General features: G+C 32.9%; 1 protein-coding gene across 10 annotated transcripts; it reads right to left on the bottom strand.

Moving 5' to 3' along the window:
* Nucleotides 1-242: 242 nt before the first annotated feature.
* On the bottom strand, nt 243-9,806 carry LOC120091816 (Putative pyridoxal phosphate-dependent enzyme, YBL036C type). Of its 10 annotated transcripts, none has more exons than XR_016524561.1 (9): nt 9,397-9,801; nt 9,239-9,305; nt 8,562-8,608; nt 8,041-8,128; nt 7,409-7,542; nt 7,020-7,118; nt 3,926-3,991; nt 3,695-3,822; nt 243-523 (listed from the first exon to the last, which is right to left on the bottom strand). XR_016524561.1 is itself a non-coding variant. In XM_039049955.2 (9 exons), the coding sequence occupies exons 1-9, from the start codon at nt 9,616-9,618 to the stop codon at nt 443-445; spliced, it is 972 nt and encodes a 323-aa protein (XP_038905883.1). In that variant the 5' UTR covers nt 9,619-9,801; the 3' UTR covers nt 243-442. The 10 variants fall into 10 exon arrangements, 6 of the variants coding, with proteins under 6 accessions (XP_038905883.1, XP_038905884.1, XP_090163313.1 ...); XM_039049955.2 differs by having other exon boundaries at nt 3,926-4,031; XR_016524562.1 differs by lacking the exon at nt 243-523 and adding an exon at nt 814-1,208.
* Between the last annotated feature and the right edge of the window lie 3,503 nt (nt 9,807-13,309).

The raw sequence follows: 13,309 nt of genomic DNA, 5'->3' as shown, positions 1-13,309 counted from the left end.
CAAAGGCAAACTACGAAGTCGTCTTCACCACCCCAATGACTTCCTCACCTCTTCAAAAACAAAGATGCTTCAGTTATTTATTTATTTATTTATTATTATTATTAATTTATGCATTTTCATCAATTCATAAGATGAGGATACTCCATTTTTTTTAAAAAAAAAATAATTTAATGATTCATGTATCATGTGACAGAATTGATCACAAAAGGCAAGTTTGTTGCTTGCATGTAATAAAAACTACATTATTGAAACTAATATATATTGATAAAAAGTTTTTAAAAAAATGCAATATTAATTTTTTTCTTTTTTGAAAAAGGAAAACTATTATCAATTCCTAATTAAACATTTTGAATGAAATATAGAAGAATCCTATATTGTTGACTTCAGTCATCAATATATGATATGTATAACAACATTGAACAAAGGAAAACTCATGTAAATGTTAGTCAGCTTGCTTCTTTGGGTACTCCCTCGGACCAAATATGGTTGATCCAATTCTCACATTGGTGCTGCCCATTTCGATCTGTAATAAAAACACAACAGGTTGAATTTGCCCATTACTTATAGATTTCAAATTAATGCTAACAATAAATGAAATTCATCGTAGAAGATGAGAAGTTATATGTAATTAAACGAAATCGAAGGTAATTGACATTCCCTCTTTTTACCTTAAAGTTCATTCCCTAATCCTACGATTGTTGTACTCAAAAATAAAATTAATGTGTTCCCAAGTGAAAGTGCTCTTTTGTATATCCATTGGATTATTTCATTAATCAATAACATCGTTTCTGATCAAAATAATAATAACAATAATAATACTAATAATATTGCTCTATTAAATAAAACGTTAAATTACAAGTTCAACTCATGAAGTTTCAAAGTTAAGATTACCGGTGACCAACCGAAATCGATGTCGGTTTCGTTTGTAACCAGTCCGGGTTGCGGTCACGGTTTCTATATAGGAAAAACCGAAGAAATTCGGCCAGTGTTGGGTTTTTCATTAACCAAACCAGATAAACTCGAAACCGACTGATAATGTTTATATTACATTTAAGGTATGTTTTCAAATGTGATTCATAGCTCAGCTGGTAGTGCTTGTTGTCCATAAACGCAAGGTCACATGTTCGATGTGCGGCCGTGCCAGTGTGATGAATGAGGCATATAAAAAAGAAATGAGAGAGCACACCATCCAAATAATAGCTTTGCCCCTATGATTAAAGCAATTGAGCAATTCGATCATGGTTTTATGGATGGATAAATAGAAGAAATAGGGCATTAATTAACTTTTTAGTTAATAGTCCTAAAGGCACCATGTTTATTGAATCTATTGATGCTTCATCTTATGTGAAAGATGGAAAGAAAATGTTTCAGTTACTTGACAATTTTGTAGAACACATTGGAGAAGGGCATTAATTAACTTTTTAGTTAATAGTCCTAAGATGCTTCATCTTATGTGAAAGATGGAAAGAAAATGTTTCAGTTACTTGACAATTTTGTAGAACACATTGGAGAAGGCAATGTCGTACAAGTTGTTACTGATAGTGCCTCAGCAAATGTTATGGCAAGAAAGAATGCAAAGTACTAACTCTTTCTTAAATTTGTTAGTCTTACACATTTAAGAAGCCTAAATATGTTCCTATTTTACTTTGTTAATAGGGAGATTGTTAGTAGCAAAACGACCACAATTAATTTGGTCTCATTGCTTCTTTGGACATTCAAGACAAGATACTTGGAGAGTTAACTAAATACAAGAAAGCTGAAGGACTATTTGGACAGTCTTTAGCAATCAGACAAGGAGACAAAATATCTCCAGGTAAACTTTAACTTTAAGTCTTTGATTAAAGTACATTGGATATCATTTCGAATTGAAAGTTACTAATATAGTTTTGATCTATAGTGGAATGGTGGGATGATTTTGGACAATCAACGCCAAACTTGCAAAAGTTCGTTTTGAGAATTTTAGGTCTCACTTGTAGTGCCTCGGGATGTGAACGTAATTGGAGTGTTTTTTAATAGGTTATATCTTCTGTTATTTGTAGTGCCTCTAGATGTGAATGTAAATGAAGACCTGAAGTTAATAATGAAACTTTTGTTGTGTATACTTGCAGCTTCATAGCAAGAAAAGGAGTAGATTTGCTCAAAGTCGTTTGAATGATTTGGTATTCATAAATATAATAGAGAACTGAAGCATCGATATAATATTCGGGTCATCGTCGACCCTATCTCTTTAAAAGAGATACATGATAGTAATGAGTGGCTATAATTGGAAGAATGGATGATGATTTAAAGAAGGATCATGATATTGTTTTCAACGACAATTCTTTAACATGGGGCGACGCAGTGTTTTAAAGGCCCACTAAGGTGCAATGGCCCTTTGGTGCCTAGGTGCAAGGCGCAGGCTTTTTTTCTATATATATATATATATTATACATGTTTATTTACACCACCAAAACATAGATAGATAGAAATATGACTTAAAGAAGAATATACAAAAAATAAAAGATAGATAAGATTTAAATATTAGTCATTGTCATTCAATACCAAGTTAAGTGAATCGACATAAAAACAATCACAAATACAATTCTAAAATCCTAAATATCAAACTCATCTTCACTAAATAGGTCTTCATCCTCATTCTCTCCATCATTCAACTTATAACTATCTATATCTTCTTCGTCGGTCTCAGAGTCATCCAAATTAACTGGCGTAGGGTGGGTTGGGACGGTGGTTGTGTGGAAGATGAAGATGAACATGAAGCGTTAGTATTAGACTTAGTTCTTGAGGTACCAGCTCTAGAATAATAGGCAAGCCCTTTTGCTCCAACCGCTCTTAAAACATCACCCATATTAAAGAATTTTCGTAAAAAACAAGATCATCATCCTCCTTTAAATCGTCATCCATTCTTCCAATCAGCCACTCATTATTATCATCTATTTCTTTTAAAGAAATAGGGTCAACGATGTCCTGAATATTATATCGACACTTCAGTGCTCTATTATTTTTTATGAATACTAAGTCATTCAGATGACCTTGAGCAAGTTTATTCTTTTTCTTGCTATGAAGCTACAAGTATACACAACAAAAGTTCCATTGTTAATTTCAATTACATCCACATCTAGAGGCACTACAAATAGTAGAAGATACCTAACCTACTAAAAAACGCTCCAATTACGTTCACATCCAAAGGCACTACAAGTGAGACCTAAAATTCTCACAGCTAACTTTTGCAAGTGTGGAGTTGATTGTTCGAAATCATCCCACCATTCCACTATAGATCAAAACTATATTAGTAACTTTCAATTCGAAACGATATTCAATGTACTTTAATCAAAGACTTAAAGTTAAAGTTTATCTAGAGATATTTTATCTCTCTGTCTAATTGCTAAAGACTGTCCAAATAGTCCTTCAGCTTTAAGAGTCAGATACTTTAAGAGCAAATACGATGCTATTCCAAAAAAGTTGTCAACAAAATTGTTTGAACAACCCGTTTTCCTTGTTCTTTGCTCCATTTGTTGTTTTTCCATTCATCCGAAGTAAAGATCTTTCTCAAATTGTTTTTCTGACGATGTAAACTTGATAATGTTATGCAAGCTGTAGCAAAGCGAGTCTTAACTGGTCTAACTAACTCATTTTGATTAGTAAACTACCTCATCATGTTTAACAATCTAGGACGAACATAAATGAAATTGCTAACCTCGATGCCTCTTTTTAGTGCTTTATGAATATGTGGGATCTTGTATATATCCTCCAACATCAAATCCAAGTAATGAGCGGCACATGGAGACCAACTTAATTGTGGTCGTTTTGCTTCTAAAAATCTCCCTATTAACAAAGTAAAATAAGAACATAATTAGGCTTCTTAAATGCGTAAGAATAAGCACAAGACTAACAAATTTAAGAAAGAGCCAGTACTTTGCATTCTTACCTATCATAACATTTGCTGATGCATTATCTGTAATAACTTGTGTGACATTGGCTTCTCCAATGCATTCTACAAAATTATTGAGTAACTCAAACATTTTCTTTCCATCCTTCACATAAGATGAAACATCGATAGACTCAATAAACATGGTGCCTTTAGGACTATTAACTAAAAAGTTAATTAATGTCCTATCTCTTCTATCTATCCATCCATCTGCCATAATAGTGCATTCAACCTTGGTCACTCTACTTTATGGTTCTTCATCAACTCATTTGTGGCTTCTAACACTCTCAACTTATGATACGATGGTGGTTTCAATCCAGGACCAAATTGCCCAACTGCTTTAATCATAAGGGCAAATCTTTCATAATTGTAGGCATTGAGAGGTATTCTCGCATCATAAACCATCGAGCAATTCTTTGAATGGTGCGCTCCCACATTTCCTTTTTGTATGCCTCATTCATCGTAGTCTGTTTTCCCTTTCCTTTGTCATTCTTTCTATTTTGCACCACATTTTTCAGGTTCGGTGCAAAATATGCATCTATTGGACCCTTTTGTCTCGACTTCTTTGAATTAGGTGCCACTCTTTTATTCGAATTACTTTCGCACACTTCATCTTCGTCCTCGTCTTCAATACCATAGTTTTCCAGATCAATGTCTACAATCAAATTTCTGATCTTTAATCTCCTTTTTCTTAGACATATACTCTTTAATCTCTTCTTTCATGTGATCCGGACATTTCTTACATGTCATGACATTTCTATAACCACCAATAAGGTGTTGTTTCATTCTAAAAATCCTTCTTTTGACTTTTGAACAAAATCCACACACTAATATATTCAACTTTGGATCATTTTGCAATTTTGCATATTTCCATGCCGGATCCTTTCTTAAACCGTCCTTAGCCATCTAATTATTAGAAACTAAAATTGATTAGTAACTACCTTAAGAAATTGATCACAAAAGTGAGGATTTGGGATTTGGGAGTTAGAACTGGACACATCAAACTCTCTCTGTTTTTTGGAGACTTTTAGTTGAAGTTGAAGAAGAAAAAGAAAGTAACTATAAATTTTATTTGAGGAGAAGAAGACAATTTTATTTGCATTTAAGTTATTTATAAATAAAAAAGTGATAGGTGCGCCACGCCTCGACACTTCGTGGAAGGCGCGCACCTTCTGTCGTGCGTTGCGCCTTGTGCCTAGGCACGCGTCAGGTCGCGTCTTTCAAAACACTGGGGCGATATTTCAAGAGCTGCTGGAACAAAAGAACTTACATATTATTCTAGAGCTGGTACCTCAAGAACTAAGTCTAAGACTAACACTTCATGTTCATGTTCATCTTCCACACAACCACCGCCTCAACCCACCCCCACACCAGTTAATTTGGATGACTTTGAGACCGACGGAGAAGATATAGATGGTTATAAGTCGAATGATGGAAAGAATGAGGATGAAGACCTATTTAGTAAAGATGAGTTCGATCTTTAGGATTTTAGAATTGTATTTGTGATTGTTTTTATGTTGTTTCACTTAACTTGGTGTTGAATGACAATGACTAATATTTAAATCTTATCTATCTTTTATTATTATTTTTTTGTATATTCTTTTTAAGTCCCATTTCCATCCATATATGTTTTGGTTGTGTAAATAAACATGTATATAATATATATATATATATATATATATATATATATATATATACATATTTATACTTTTTTTTTTTTTTTTATATAGGGCGCCTCACTAAAAAAGCCTACACCTTTTTGTTCGCCTTGTGCCTAGACTCCAGAGGGCCATTGCACACTAGGGCATTTTAAAATACTGATCATTACATTTCAATTTTATGCTTAACTGGTATGGGAATTATATGGGAATATATATACTTTTTTTCTGATTAAAAAACTGAGCTTCCATTGAGAAAGAATAAAAGGAAAACAAAGGCATACTAAAAAGCCAACAACAAGGAAAAAAAAACTTGATATTTCTCTCGATCCAAAGGAACTTAAATCCAACAAAATCAAAGTAAGATCATGGTTACTAAAGAGTCTATTAACAGACACCCAAGACGAGGCATCGAAACTAGCCCCCTCCCACACTTCCTCACTCGATCTCTCCATTTCCTCCTTTCTCAAGGAAAGGCAAATATTTAACGATTTTTGAATATGAAAAGGAATTAGTAGACGAACAATAAAAAGTGTGTGGACCTATTATCAAGACATTTTCAAACTTAAGGGACCATAATCAACACGGTTAAAAATGTAGTGAAGTATTAGACACTTTTTAAAATTTAGAAAACTATTGGACACAATTCTAAAAGTTCGAAACACTAAACTTAAATTCTTGTAATTTAAGCAATAAAATACATTAGAATTCTTTTTTGTCAATGACTAAATGCCAACCTCCTAAATATTTCCAAAGCCAGGGTGCAACCCCAAAAACGATCAAGCTAAGACTTAATATTTGATTGATTTGAGGTATACTTAGTAGTCAGTTCAGTTCAGACTTCTAGAGTATAAAATGAAAAGTAGTCTACATGGAAGATAGATTTATCAGTTTTTTGGTTCAGTTTTTCAATTTGCGGTCACTTTTCTTTCCAAATAATCAGTTTTAGCGTTGTTTTTTAATTTTCTTACATCAACATATTGATTTGGGGCATTGGTTTTGTTTTTCCAAGGGGGAAAAAAGTAACTTGGTTATATTACACCCAGATCACAACATCTTGTCTTGGCTGTTGCTATAAGCAAATATGACTGTTTCCCCTTTCAGTTCAGAACCATATGTTAGAGATATGCAACAATTAAGTTAGCTAGTTCCAGAAATAGTATCAACTTATTGAAGCTGGTATAGTTTAGTTAGTAGTTTTATCCCGTTAGATGTAGGAGAGAATAACTAAATATTATGGTTTCACCATGCATCCAAAGATTATAGAGCAATCACAACTTGGCAGCCACATTTAATACTTTTCTCAATTAAACACAATGTGGTATTAGGTATCCTAGAAACCGCAGTAATTTCAAGGTCTCTCATATAAAGAAAACGAAGAAAACGCATGTAGTGCAACAAAAATAGGCAAGTGACAGAGAATTAGGTATACTAACCGCCAACTCGAAATCACTAGACATTCCCATTGACAATTCACACTGCTCTTCTGCCATTTCAAGTGCCCTGCAGACCTCAGCTCTACAATTGAGTAGCGTCTAGCAAATCAGGAAAACAATTTATGGCTTTAGTAAATTGAGCCGAAAAAGAAAAGAAAAACAAAAAAGAGAGAAAATAACCAGAAAACTCCATTGATGAATGTGAAGCACAGCGAAGAATGTAGACAAATATATATAAATTGAACCCTTTTTTCTTCCTTTAAAAGATCTAGAATCTAAAATTTTGAAGACATTATTTCATATCACATTCACGCTTTTCACTATGGAGTAAAGATATCTCACCAAAAAATAGAAAATAAAATAACAAATGAAAAGTACAAATATATAACCTTAAAGTTCTCTGGAGTGCAAGTATAATCTGGCATCCCTATTGTCATCAAGCCAGAAAACTGTAGATGTGGGCAACGCAACTTCACGTGCTTTGCAAGTTCGATGCATCCAGAAGGCTCAACACCAGATTTTGCTGCCAAATTGTCACCCAAGTCATTTTCAGAATAAACATTGGAAATCCAAATGGAAAAAGAGTATTTATGATCTAAGCAAAGCATAAAACACAAAATGTTATAATTCAAGCATGAGCCTAGGAAAAGCATCAAGGACCTCAAGGTTCATGAGGTATAAGTCCAACAGAAAGAAACTCATTACGTGATGAAATTTTATAAGCCTAGGCAAAGTTGTGGCCAGAAGAAGACAGTAAAGATATCCAAGAAACAAGAGCCGATCAACCATGAATTACTTTATACTTGAAACTTTGTTCATTAGAGGCTAGAATAAAAATATGGTTTTACATATACGTATACCTATAATTTTACTATAAGATATAGCTCCCCCTAGTTTCAAATGAGACTTTGTTGTCTGGTAGAATGGTATCTTACAAACTCTACTGCTTCAACTGTTTGGCTTATTCAACCAATTATCAGAATGATCTTGCACAAATTCATCAAAGAACTGTGTAACTCACATATTTCTCCACTGGTGTTTACTTGGACTAGAACCTTCAACGGATCCCTTCCAAGGTTTGAAACTGCACGATCAAGATGATTTGCAAGCTGCGCAGCATGACAACACCAAGTAATCTTAAAAGTGACAACTTAAGCATCTTTTCTTCCTTTTTTTTTCCCCTTTAGAACATCTGAAAATTTAGCTCGTTACTGGGAGAAAACCATAAGTTTTACCAACTACATTGTTCATGCATAAGAAAAAGTTATTTTTTTACCCAAAAATAAGAACCACAAGTAGCTTATAGTGTTGCATGCTGATCTTTATATCACATTTCAAGCATCATTTCTAAATGCAGCATGTACAATAATATCCAACAAAGGCCAAACTGCAACAAGTGGCACCACTAAGCTTCATGAATAATATTCCTTTTCATTATTTCAATGAGAAGTTGTTTCTTGTTTAAAAAAAAAAACTTCATGAACAATAAAAATGAAATATCTTACCTTTTAGAAATATAACAGAATTAGATTAAGTCTTTACCTTCTCATTATCTACACCCTCAACCATGGCCAGGTTAGGAACTCCAGCTGCAGGGAAAAAATGCCCCTGAGAGCAATGATATAATAAGGTCTATTTCTAAATGTGATATGTACAACATAGAATGATCTCGTGCTGGAAATGTGAATTTTACGGTTCAATCACTGTTTTCACGACAATCGCCTATATTTTTAATAGCAAGGCTAGAGGTTAACAGTATTTCATAGAATATAAAAGCAGCAAACAGAGAAGCTTTCTGTTATGGAAGATTTGATGTTGAATTGCAGTCCTTAAACTTCCTCAGTTGTGTCTAATAGATCTTCATCTAAACTATTAATTTTGTGTTAGCAAGTCCCAAAGCTTAAAAAAGTTTGTAATAGGCTCTAAACTTCCCATTTCATATCAAAACTTTAAACTTTAAAGTTTCTCAAAATATCAAGAACAGTTAGATACAAAATTGAAATTCATCAAACACTTTTAAGAATTTAGGAAACTAATAGACATGTTTTAGAGTTTAAGCACCAATTAGACACAATTCTCAAAGTTTGGGAGCCAAGATTTTCAAAACATTAGAAAGAATCAAGAAAATAACTATCCTTGGGAAAGTTCGACTAAAGCGGAAATTACAAAAGAACTCTGTAATAAGCCAATGGAAGAAGAGGACAGGAAACGGATTGTACCGAGAAGCGATTTAACTTTATTGCTCTGCAAATGCCCAATGAAATGCCATTCAATGTCTTGAGGAAGCTGAAATCAAATCAACGAGAAGCACAAACAGACGTAAGTGGCGAATTCAAAGACATAACTCCAACCGAAGCCCTAGAAAAACAAAAGGAACCTGAGGAGCTTTATCGATAATCTCTTGAACATAGTTCTCGCCGAAGCAGCGGTGGGCGGCATCGTAGACTTGGCGAATAAGGGATACAGGCTTTGTCTTCGAGACTGCAACGACTCGGACCTGATCGAAATGGCGACCAGAGCGCTCAGCGGCCTGCCGAGCTCGAAACATTACCGATCGGAGAGCTGCGGCGGCTGCGCCTTCGACCAGAGGAGCAGCCATAAGAGAGGTTTTCTTGGAGTTGTTGGTCGTTGTTCAGCTAGCTAAGGAGGAAGTGGAAGAGAAATGAAGATTAGCGATTACAGTGAAAGGAAGTCGTTGGCTGTTAATGTTCTCCATGCTTTTGCTTCCAATAGCTTGTGGTTCGGAGAAATCTTCGCCAAAAATGTTCAAAATGTATACACTAATTTGTATTATTATTATTTCCTGGTTCATATTTCATTTTGTTGCTACATTTTTCAAATAGAACTTAGTTCATTAATAAAAATTAATATTTTAATCAATTTTTTTTTAGCACAATCAGTGATTTATTATTATGAGTAAAATTTTTAAATTTGTAACTAACAATACCGAGAATTCTAACCAAATTTGTTGGTCGATAATATATACTATATTGTGAATTGAGTTATATTATTTTGATGTAATAAAAAAAATTCAACAACTAAATGAATTATTAGTTGAAATATTCATCAAATAAAAATTACTCGTTCTGGTTGTTACTAAATTCATTTATTAATGAATTGAATTGTTAGTTGAATATTTGTTGGCACACTTAGTAAAATTTTCACTGTCAATTGAACAGTTAATTACATATAAATATATAGGTATTAAATAGGGTAATGGTAACAAATTGTAAAATCAAGCTAATTATTTATAAACAAGCAAGATTTTTAAAGTTACAGCAAATTTGACAAATTAAATTTGAATTTATTTATTTCGATTTTGCTCTTCCACCTCTTGCCCAAGTCTCTAATGACTACGACCTCCAAAAATTGCTTGAACGAAAAGGAAGTATGGTCGACGATTTTGGTGGCATTTAGAAGCCAATTCTTTCCATTGAATGAAGAAATAGAAGTCAAGGGTATTAAAAAAAAACTCGACAATTCGAACAATTCGGACTAGTCAACCCAAATAATAAGGGTCGGATTAGTTTTGTTCTTGGATTGGGTTAGATAGAACTTTTTTTTTTTGTTGGTTTAGGTTGGGTCTCGGGTTGGAAGTTCGGATTGACTCAACCCAACCCGAATTAAATATATATTAATTAGAATATATACACATATTTCTTTTTGTTTAAAATTTGACTACTTTGAGTTAATGAATTTATGAATTTTTAATATATATTTTTAAAAACTGTTATGATGTTTGTATTTGTTTAAAGTTTGTAATAAATCATAGATATTTAGCTTTTAGCATTTGAAATGTATGAGATTTTAGTTATTAGTCATGTCTACGCATTTTAAATTAATAAAAAAAATAATAAGTTATAGGATAGTAGAGCTGATTTCATATGGGTGGTTAGGTCCAAAAGGTGAAGAGAGGACAAAATTGTGGAGGTGTTGCCGAAGGGATTTGTCGAGAAAGCGAGAGAAAGGGCGATGGTGGTGAAAGAGTGTGCGCCTCATGTAATGCCCTAGACCCAGGATTCGAAATCTAGATTCAGCTCCTGATGGCCCCACCATTTTCCTGCATTCCCTACGACTTGGCTACGCCATCCTCACTTGTCTTGAATGCTTCTAGAAGTAAAAGTTGTCCCCACAAACTAACACTGGTCCTTTCAGCATGCTTTGTCCTTACTCATATGCATCTTAGGAAAATTCACAGGAGGACACCCAACATAGGATTACTACAAGTTTAAGCACGCTTTAACTTTGGAATTCTTATGATTGAGCCATAAAAAAGAAACGTACACCTTGTTAGTATAGGTAGTAAATTTCAAATTTTTTAAGCTTTTCTCAACTATACTTTTATGTCTTCAGGATCCCTCTTATTTGAATGTGTTCTCGATTTATTCATGTCCCCTTCCTAAACTTAGATTGATACACCTCAAGGGAATATATTAAAATATGGGAGCATTGAGATATATTAAAATAGTATCCCTCTCATTTTAGAGTAAGAAACTAAACTTCATATGATTTACAAATTAAAAGAAATGAAACGTTGGTAGACTTTGATAGATTGATATCATTTGATTATCAAATTATACATATAATTATATAAAATCTATCAGTGACATACTTCTATAAAAAAAACCAGTTATATTTATAATTTTATCAATGATACATCTATATACTTTTATCATGGTCTATCAACATACTAATAGACTTCTATATACTTCTATCAGAGTTTGTCAAAGGTCTATCAGTAATAAGTATATCAGTGTTCTTTCACTGGTTATCAATGATAGAATAGAATCAATGATAGATTTCTATCACTCATATAGAGTGGTAATAGAAATCTATTACTAATATTATCAGTGATATGTAGTAATAGATGTCTATCACTAATAGAGTGTCGAGACTCACCACAAATAGGGTATTGTTGCAAATCTGCAAACTCTTTCCAATACAATACATAATCATATTTGCATGCATGAATAGACTCACAACCTAGGCATAAATCACACAATTTTCGGTTGGCTTCATAAAAGGAAGTAGGTATAGAGGTGCCAGTTGGAAACGCTGCTTTTAACAATTCCAGCAACATGTCAAACGATTTGTTACTCCAGCCGTTGAGAACTTTGATATGCATCAATTTCACTAAAAAGTTCAAGGACGAAAATTGTGAACAACCAGGGTATAATTCATTACGTGCTTCGATCATTAAATCCTTGAATAAGTTTGTGGTATCTCTTTCTTGACCATTAAAGGACATTTCATTCTCATTCCTTCCTTCATTTGCATTTTTGTTTTCAATTGGAACTTGTAAATCGTTTATAAGATTCAACATCTCATTTTCTTCGACAACATTACTCTCTATACTATCTACTTCAACATCCTGTATTGAATGACTTGTATGACTTCTAGATAAGTTTACTGACTCTCCATGATATACCCATTCACAATATGAGGGAGATATTTCCATATGTTAATAGATGTCGTTCCACAATATCTATCTTTTCCCAAATTGAATTCATACAATTCTTGCATAGACATCTTATTCGTCTGGAATCATTAACATGAAATTTCCATATCTAAGAACTGTGATACTTCTTCTCTATACTCCACTGATAACTTATTTGACCAACTTGTAATCCAAAACAATAACCTGGATTAGAGGACAAAGTACAAAGTATTATTAAGCATTGAGTTCCATAATTTTCATTTTTTAAGGCAAAATAAACACATAGGTCCCTAAACTGTTTAAATTCTCTTAACAACTTTCAAATGTTTTATTTAGTACGTCTCAAAGCTTTCAATTTTGTGTCTAATATAGGCCTTTCATCTATTCAACATCTTCTAAAATTTACAAGTCTATTGGACACAAAATTTAAATTAATTTTCTATTAGACACAAAATTTAGGTTTATGTCTAGCAGATTCTTTAAACTTTTTTAAAATATTAAATGTGTTAGGGACCTATTAAGTATTAAATTGGAGGTTTAAAGATTTATTTTATATTTTTTAGATATATAGATTTATTAGACACAAACATATAAGCATAAAAAAGTTCATATACTAAAAATAATACATAGCATCTATGCACTAATTTTCTTTCTTCTTTCAAGGAAAGTTCGAAATGTTAAATCATGCATGCTTAGGCTCCAAATAACCAACATCATATCATTTTCTAGATATAAACATAGTGTTATAATCAACTTGAAACTTAAAAGAATTTTATAATGTTTATCTCTAACGAATTATGACATATTCGTTATAAAATTATTCTCAACAATTTCAGGGAATTGTAAAACAAAT

The sequence above is a fragment of the Benincasa hispida genome, chromosome 11, assembly GCF_027475165.1.
Source record: "Benincasa hispida cultivar pf3 chromosome 11, pf3_genome.v1.1, whole genome shotgun sequence".
Lineage (NCBI taxonomy): Eukaryota > Viridiplantae > Streptophyta > Magnoliopsida > Cucurbitales > Cucurbitaceae > Benincasa > Benincasa hispida.
Note: the sequence above shows the minus strand (reverse complement) of the source record. Positions and strands in the feature narration are given on the sequence as shown.